At 34.3% G+C, this 9,314-nt stretch overlaps 1 protein-coding gene across 1 annotated transcript in view; it reads right to left on the bottom strand.

Annotated features, from left to right (window-relative positions):
* Nucleotides 1-1,588: 1,588 nt before the first annotated feature.
* Nucleotides 1,589-9,314, bottom strand: part of GSTCD (glutathione S-transferase C-terminal domain containing) — a 35,766-nt gene continuing 28,040 nt past the window's right edge. The window contains exons 10-11 of the mRNA XM_015831661.1: nucleotides 6,118-6,187; nucleotides 1,589-2,842 (exon numbers count right to left, since the gene is read on the bottom strand). Coding sequence (XP_015687147.1) covers nucleotides 2,706-2,842; nucleotides 6,118-6,187 — 207 coding nt within the window. The 3' untranslated portion in view covers nucleotides 1,589-2,705. The remainder of the gene's footprint in view (nucleotides 2,843-6,117; nucleotides 6,188-9,314) is intronic.

Below are 9,314 nucleotides of genomic sequence, written 5' to 3'. Positions count from 1 at the left end.
TTGAAAATAACACATCCGTTACAAGAAGTCCCATTGAATTCAAATCTACAAGTTGCCAAAATCCTATCTGCTCACTTTGTCTGGTCATCTAGTGAGGAGGCAATAGTGGTCACTCCTCCTTATGAAGTTTTTGGGCCAGAGATCAAATAACAGATCTTCCCAGAGGTAGTCCTACTTTTATCGTGTATTCTGCAGTTTGGAAGTGCAGGCAGCCTCTACACTACAGGCATTTCTAAAATTAAGCAAAAAGTGTTGTTCCAATTAGCCCTTACTTTACTTTAACTGAATAGTACTTACAATTTGCTATTGGTATTAACTGTAATCTTTAATACATTTGGACTGTGGCCACACATTTGTTATGAGGTATCCACAACAGTTCATTTTTCCATGTTGCATCACTGTTGTGTATCTTGGATAGACCGTATAAGAAATTCTCTCACTAGCATCTACTGAAGAACTTCCAGAACACTTGTAGACCTGATTTTCTCCAACCATGATCTTGTCACTTGTGAAACTTCATTATCAGCTCATGTCTTTTGAGCCCTTTTGCTTAGCCATCTGCTTCTTTCTCTTTCTCCCAGTGACTAGGGAGAAATGACATGGTACTTTTCAGGGTTTACAACTGCTGCCAAATTCCAGCATTTTTCCATTTCAATGTGTGAGTTCGTTTTGGATAATAAGCTTTTAGTTTTTTTTTAAAGCTGATTTTAGTAATTATCTATCAAATTTCTCTCTGAAGCAGTCAGTTTTGTAAGACTGTATTCACACCTTTGTCACTTATGATTTGGTAATGAAACAGAATGGTACTACCAAAGATATTTCCTTTAAGATTGCTTCATTTATATTCTGGAAGATAAAAGCTGCACACATTTGGGTCTTACTGCCTTTTATCTTCACAGAAATAAAGTGTGAACAAATTGCTTTGGGACTGTTTGTCTTGCAAGTCAGTTTTAAACTGTCTTAAACATTACAATATAAAGCAATGCAAGCAAAAACTATCATTAAATATGAAATGGACCATCTTAAATGTTCAATAGTAAATGTTAAATTTCTTATTGAAAGAATCCAACAGTCTCAAAAATACATTATACCGATATTATACTGATATTAGAAAGCTAGCACAATAGAACGAGAACAAGAAAAAATAAACTCATTGGTTGTGCCATAAACAATAGTAAACTGTTACGAAAATCACTCAAACAAAATGTTTCTTAACAGGATTACTGTATTACACATATTGCTCTCTCTTTGATTAGCTTTGAACAATCTCTTTAATTTTTCAGACAATAAATATGAGAGAAGAAACATAATCAAGCTTGAAATATTAGAGTATGAACATTTTATCCAGCCTTGACATAACTGGAGGAACAACTAAGTCTACTCTAATGAATTAATTGTGGAGGAGGTTTACAGTTCATTGCTTGAGTAAACCAAAGAGAACCTAAACACTGTAATAATTTAAAAAGTGTTCTGTATCTGGTTACACTACTTTACCTTCTGAAGAATCTGTCTGAATGGTTAATGACAACATAACTTAAAATGAGTTTTTAAAAAATGAGCTGATATATATTAAAGCCTGAAAAAGGAGTGCTATTCCAGTGTTTATTCAGGAGGACCAAACTGTAACGTACACATGACCGCATATCTCAAAATACCAACAATCAGTTTTCCTAGAGAAACAAATCTAAAAAAAAGAAAAGAAATGAAGTATAGGCATGTGGCTTTTTTCTACTGTAACTGTCATTCCCACAGTTGTTTTCTTTTCCCTATCCTCTTCCTCCCCAGCATTCATGTGGCCAAATCAAAACATGGAACATAATCCTCACAGGGAAAGATTAAAGGATCCTCTCACTGAAGGAAGATAAAGAGTTGCAGAAAAAACAGGTAAACGTACATACGCACATTTAAAGAATTCCTTTCAAATCTGCTTTGTCCTACAAAGGACAGTAATCAAAGTTAATGTATAAATCTACTTGTAAATTATATACTGTAAATACAGTGGTGAGTTTGACCTGAAGCATTCCCTAGATGACCTTGGCTATCTTGAAATAGGCTAAGAAAGAGTGGACCTAGTTAGTACTTTTAATGGGAAATTACCCAAAATATAAAAACCCTTAAGCTAGGGTAGGAAAATGCAAATAATCAAACCACACTCATATAGATATCAAGAAAACCACATGGATGTTGACCGCACAGCGATCACACGTTGACTGCAATGTGAGATTTTTTTTAATTTAGAATATACTTTTCTAAAAAAAATTAAAATATTTGAGCAAAGTGATACTTTGTATTTACAGCAATACAGTTGTAACTGAGCACAACAAAATATAATTGTAAAATATTGAAAAGAAGATACTATGATTTGTTCTCTAGTTCAATACTGATAAGCCCAAAACACTTGCAAAATACGTTTCCCAATGTCAAGACCAATTTTCATAGAAAAGGAAATCATTCTTCCAAGGATATATTGGTTGCTATTATAATGTAGACTGCTTAACATTTTGGGAGAGCCAGATGTCATTTAAACACATATTTCAAACAGGAATTAGGAAGCTTTGCAAGATACCCCCTACTGCGTTTCCTTCCTTTTTCTGGAGACAACTGATTCAAGATGTACAGTGTTTCCTTTCCAGTCTTCAAAAAGTTATTTGCACTTTGATCAAGAGAACTAAATATCAATTCAACTTGACAGAAAAACCTTTGAATTAAACTGGGATACCAGTTATCAAATTATTCTTTGGGGAACATGACTGTGGTTCCATGGTTATCACTTGGGCTGAGTAGTTGCTTCTTTCCACACTCCAAGCCCGGTCAAGGTCCACCAGTCCCATGCACTGTTTACCTGAAATATATGAACAGAACAGAATCGATTGGCTGACGGAGTCCCGTGACGGCGTTCATGGGTCGGGCGCAAAAAATAACTTGGTCTTGTATAAATAAGCGCTCCCATCGACCTGGATTGATCCCTGATGATGCTGGCAGTGGCCAGCGAAAGCTAGGATTTTAACTTATTAAAACTTTTATAGTTTTTTAAACCCTTCCTGGTGTTCACGCTTTTTATCTCTCGTCATGAGTACACCCAGGAATCATCCTTCTATTTTTAGTATTGTTTTTAATATATACATACATACATATATATATAATATTATGTGATAAAGAAACAATCACTTTGTTTCTGAAAAAAATTCTGAAAGCCAGTTAAGATGTTAGCCTTACATCTGGGGAGACCCAAATTCCAGATCTCCCACAATCATAGAAGCTTACTGGTTAACATGGGCCAGATATCTCTCATCGCCACCGGTCCTATAGAGTTATTGTTGGGAAGAAATTGGAATGTATTTGGGGTTTCTGGAGATATATAATATTATAATAATAATTGACAAAATACCAATAACTTTGAATACTACTTTGTAATCCATCTTTGGTCTAAATAAAAATCTACACATTATCTAATTTTATACATCTGGTGACTACCATGCTTTATATTATATACAGAAGTCAATCCCTATAACAGTGATATCCAGAGACAGAATACTACATAAATTATTTTTATATTGTTAAGAAACTGAGAAAGTAGAAGTAACAGAGGAGTAGCAAAAAAAAAAAAATGTGTTGTTTGGAAGAGCCAGGGCTTTTTTTCTCATAGAACGGAGTTCTGGCACCTTTTTTGGATGGAACCTTGTAGAGTAGGCAAGGCGGGTTGTATGATGTGTGTGAGTTCCGGCACCTTTTTTTTTTTTTTTTTAAGAAAAAAAAGCACTGGGAAGAGCTATTTGGGTTGGAAATATAACAAAAGAAAGAAAGTTGACAGCACAAACTTAAGCATTCACTGGTAAATATTCAAAAGTGAGTCCCACTGGTTCAAAAAGCATTACTTTCAGGGAGGACTAGTTATCATTAAGCTTAACTGCACCCCAGTGTATTTCAGTACCTGTTTTTAGGGAACATGTGTTTCATGCTAATCTGATCTGACCTTCCCCCCCTCCAGTCAGCTGAAAATAAAATTACACACCCATTAGCAAGTTTAAAAGGTGAAGAAAGATGACTGAAATAGAAAGACTTTTAATGGAGCCTAATGTCAAGTATAACATCAGAACTAACAAGACAAGAATAAGAACACAAAAGCTAGATGGAAGGAAAGAAGATGCTTGAGGTTCAGAAATTTCTCTTTCCTATTTTTTCCGTGAAGGGGAAAAGGACTGCTGAAATGCTGAATCAACATTTAAAAGCACACAAAGACACAACCATTCCACCCATCCTTATGTGACATATTTCTTTTATACTGTATATCACCAAAGTATTGGAAAAGGTACTCACTCCCAATTGGTGAATGACACCTTTCAAATGTACAGCTGGGTTGATAACAGCATAATTTTGCTAACTTTAAAATCTGCCAGATTTACTGAGACATACAAAAGGTTAGAAGATCTTGGAATTTCTTTATGTACTCTGAACCACAGAGACCGAATATTTTATGCAGGTGTCAAAGCAAACACTTTTATTGTTGTTAAAACCTCTGTAATACAGCCTGTAACTAAACACTTTCATTAATATTCACCCTCATTTTTTCTCCTGATTAATTATGCACCATCAAGTCATTGCTGACTCTTGGCAACCAGATAATTTTTCTGTTACTTCTTGCAAATATTTTACTTCAAATATTTATGGTTCACTTTTCAATCACATGTCTTCCTAAGACATTTAATAATAACTAAAACATAAAATCAATTAGAATAATACTGTAGAACAGCATTTAACGTTTTAAAAATAGTCAAATTAATCAGCATTAGAATTCAATCAATAGCCAGTTTTTCAGGGCAGAACAATTAGTTTTGATATAATCAAACAATCATCAAGCTTGAAGGCTAATAATAGGCATAGGGCAGAGAGTTTGTTATAGAGAACACAAGAGATGGGAGAAAGAAGTAACTAAAATTAGAGTGGGGATAAATAGAGAGCTGTATCTCCATGCTGACAGACAGCAATCAACTCTAAGTGAGTTACTGATATGCAATAAAGATTCCTAACTAGCTATGCCTGTCATATGTTTTAAAGACATACTGTAAACTAAGTATGAATCTAGAGCAGTGGTGGCGAACCTATGGCACAGGTGCCAGAGGCGGTACTCAGAGCCCTCTCTGTGGGCACGCACGCCGTTGCCCCAGTCCTAGGCTTTCAGCTGGGTTTTATAAAACCTTTTCGCTTTAGGCCTCCGCCATTGTGTACAAAAAAAAAAAGGTTCAATCAATCAGTCAATTTCAACTTCTCACGGGAAAAAAAATCTTGCAAAGTTGAAATTGATGGATTGAACTTTTTACTCCCACCCAGTCTGCCGTTACCACCGCAGCCACGCCCATCCAATGGGCCACATCCACCCGGCACCCGACAATGCATAAGTGGGTTTTGGGCTGAAGTTTGGGCACTCGGTCTCTAAAAGGTTCGCCATCACTGATCTAGAGCCTGGTCAAGCCATGCCTTTGACTACTGCTTGAAAATTGCTGAGATCTTACCAGTGAGATTAATAATTTCTGTTCTGTTCTCCTTATTAGTGAACCTAATAATTTCTATTGGTTGGCCTACTGTGTTTTGTTGTTGTAAACAATGCCTCATTTTATTTTTTAATATGTTGTAGTGATATGTCTGATTTATGGATGTTGATTTCCATACTATCCATACTAAAGCATATTATTGCTGTTTTTATGAGTCACTGACCATTTTGGATATCCATCCACATGTTATATATATTTAAATTGCTCAATAAGCATTTATAGCACAAAGAAGAGGTTGTGTTTGAATGTGTTATTATTACAAGAAAACCAATTTCACAATAGCACCTATTGTACATCTATCAGAAGAATCAGGAAACAGATTTTGCAGAGAGAAGGAGAGAGGGAGGCAACATTAGTAGTGTTAGTATGATTTTTAAGGAAATCTGTGTCTGCAAGGGCAAGGCTTGCCCAAGAGTCTTCATGGTTGACAAGAGATTAGAATCAGTCATACACTTTTATAACTGCTTGTTAATAAACATGTCACAACCAGCCATTAATAGTAAGCTAATCACATCACCAAATACAGTGTATATAATCTCCACAACAGCTGTTCTACAGAAAAGCATACCTATTTGCCTGCGTTCAGAGGGCAGCTGGACAGCTGTCTGATCAGCGAATCTGCAAAGAATCATGTGCTCCTAGAATAAAACACACACACACACACACACAAATGGTCACTGGCATTGTTTTACTCTACAAAAAATAATTATTTTAATAGGACTATCCAGAAAAGTAGGTTTATCTACGTTTCTATTAAAAATTGCTATCAGCAGATTTTGGATTATACTTTTGTTATTCATTCTGAAAGCCAATGAAAGGAGGGCAAGGGAAAGTTAATTAATGTTCCTCTGACTCAGTCAAAACTGGATACAGCTATTATAATTGCAAATGAAAACTACAGGATTTCTCCACTGGCAAATACTCGTTGGAAAGGGGAAACATATCCCTGACTGTATTTTTTGCCTCTTTGCTTTTGCTGTTAGAGCATTAAATGACTTTAGCCCACTTGTAATGCCTCCTGTGTTACTATTTTGCTCCTTCTCCTTCATTATTCTTGACTCTTGGATAGGCATACTGCTCTGTGACGGAGTACAAGACTCCCAGATGAATTCATAACGCTGTACTTTTATACCATGAGCTTTTGAACTGTTTGCTTATTAATCTGTACCCCTAGAGATTAACTTTACCTGTACAATCTGGAACTGAGTTTCATTAATGCAGTCACATACTGTAATTGACTGAATTTATTGTGCATTACATGCTTCCTACTGAGAAGCCCTTAGAAGTTGGTCTACTCCCTATTAAGTGAAAAAATAAAGATCAATGCCATGACGGTATATGCATTATTTTTATTTTTTCAACTTATGCTTTATTTTGTACAACACCTATTTTTTTTGTTTTCAAAATTACACTGCTTAAAGCTACATTTATATTTTGTACAAAATTATTGGCCCTGGGACTGGCAGAGATAGAATTTCAAACCAGTAAATTAAGAGGGAAATGTATTGGAAATATAGGCATAGGAAGACATATACATGACCCCCCCCCCCAAAAGGTGCCAGGCTTTGAACTACCACATCAGTAATGGACAATCCTGAATAAAATTCACACCTCGCACAGTGTCTGCCAGGACTGTCTATATAAATGGGGCACAGTATCCTCCCTAGTGTGATTGTGGGATCCCACGTCAAACTGTAGGTCACATTGTGACCAGCTCTAAGCTGAGGGCACATACAGGTCCAGTATCTGATTTTTCAAAATATAAACGATGCTGTGCTTCAGTGATTAGATGGCCTAGACATTGGTATTTGAACATAGACCTTTTTAACATTTATATTTTATTATGTTTTACTAATCTAGGTGAAATGTTAATATATATTGCTAATCTATGTATGAAATGCCATATTCTATCTCTCTCTGGTTTTTAAATCACAGTGTTTTTGTTTATATGTTTATTTAACAGTATAATTGGCATTCCAGAAATAACACTAACTAGGTATTTTGGATTCTAAATGTCTGGGAAACAGAAGATAAATCTAATATTTAGAAAAATGACATAATTGGAATAAAACTTCCTTAGATGTGTTAATGGCTTTATGTGTGTAAATTGCTCCCTCTTTGGAAACATTAGCTTAAATGAAAAAGCTAGTTATTTAAATTGAGACTTTCTATTCATGAAGAAAAAAGTTTTATTGTCTGGATATTTATCCCTTTAATGGGACAAAATCATTTTATTAAATTGTGCAACAGGTTTTCCTAATTTCTCTGATACCTATATACATATATACATATCACATAGCTCATGCTCTAACTGTAAAAAAATTGGTTGAATGCCTCTATTTCCAAGTGTATATCTTAAGATGAGTCAAATGTTGCATTATTTTTAATGCAAACAGGGAGACCACTGTATCAAAAAGAGAGGCCTGTAAGTGGGAAAAAATGGTAGGTTACTGAAGGCTTAATCAACCCACCATTTTTCCCTTTGCTCCTCTTTTCTAAAAAACACTGTTCTATATTACATATATGTGTATTTAATATTTAAGTAACTTCATTTAGTGATACAAGGAATTTTCTATAAGAAAATTCACATAATCCCTGTCACCAACTACCATTTCTTTACTATGGGCTTTTGTTACTGCCATTTTGAACAAAAAATTAAAGGATAAAAATGCTTTAAGCTTCATTTGACAAATAAAAAAAAATACAAGGCTGGGATAAACTATGGAGTATGTGACAATGTCTAGCCACCAAGTTGGCTTCATAGGGATAATTAAAAGTATATAAATCCAAACTGGAAGGGTTCTCATTAGTGCTGATACAACCAAGTTATAAGATATAAACTTGGAATTGGGACACCATCTGGTATAGATTCACATAAAATACTACAAATAAATTGGACTGATTTTGGAATGCCTTCTGGCACAAATGACCGTTTTTTTAAAAAAAAAAGAAAAAGAAAAAACCTGTTGCACATTTATGAAAACAATCTGTTTCTTAGAACCTGCAATGTTTCACTATGAGACATCGTAACTTCTGAATTTGCTATTTTCTTATCATTGCAACATTCAATGAACTCAATAAAAGAAGAATTTTCAGACGTGGTAAAATATACTGCACCCATGATAGATTTTTTAAAAAAAATAATTTACATTAGTAACGTTTTATTTTTTCACTGGTTTAATACTTCCAGTCCAAACAGGTGTGAAGTAAAATGTTGATAATACACAAAAATAAATATAGCATGTATTTCTTTACATCTTTTTTTTTTATTTGAGGACATGCTGAGGTTTTGGACATGGCCATTGCAGCAAATATATATATATAGTAACTTTTGTATATAAATGCCTTTTAATGATTTCATTAAAAAAGTGTTCAGAATACATTTAATAAATTATGTGAAAAGATTTAATCCTGTGTTCTTTTACCTTCCTAGTTGTGAGTAAAAAAAAAAAAATCAAGTTCCACATGAGTTATTGATTTAAGCAGTGGCATGTATTAGCTTTTTAAAATATATTTTCATTTATTAGAAATTTAAAAACTATTCATTAATGTTTCAATTTCAATTTTTTATTATGGTCACAGACTAGCAAATAAAACATTAAAACAATAATAGTAAAAAATAAAAATAAAAGAGAAAATAATATATCACAATTGGTGATAGATTAACGAAGGCCAGTTAAAGTTTGTCTAATTTTACATATAGCACAGCAGACTTTGGCCACGTTCAGAGAAACTACTTCATACTGATTTGATCGCTCTACAGAG

Source organism: Protobothrops mucrosquamatus, unplaced genomic scaffold (genome assembly GCF_001527695.2).
Source record: "Protobothrops mucrosquamatus isolate PMUCROS unplaced genomic scaffold, P.Mucros_1.0 scaffold_4, whole genome shotgun sequence".
NCBI lineage: Eukaryota > Metazoa > Chordata > Lepidosauria > Squamata > Viperidae > Protobothrops > Protobothrops mucrosquamatus.
The sequence above is the reverse complement of the archived record's forward strand: the minus strand, read 5'-3'. Positions and strand labels throughout refer to the sequence as shown.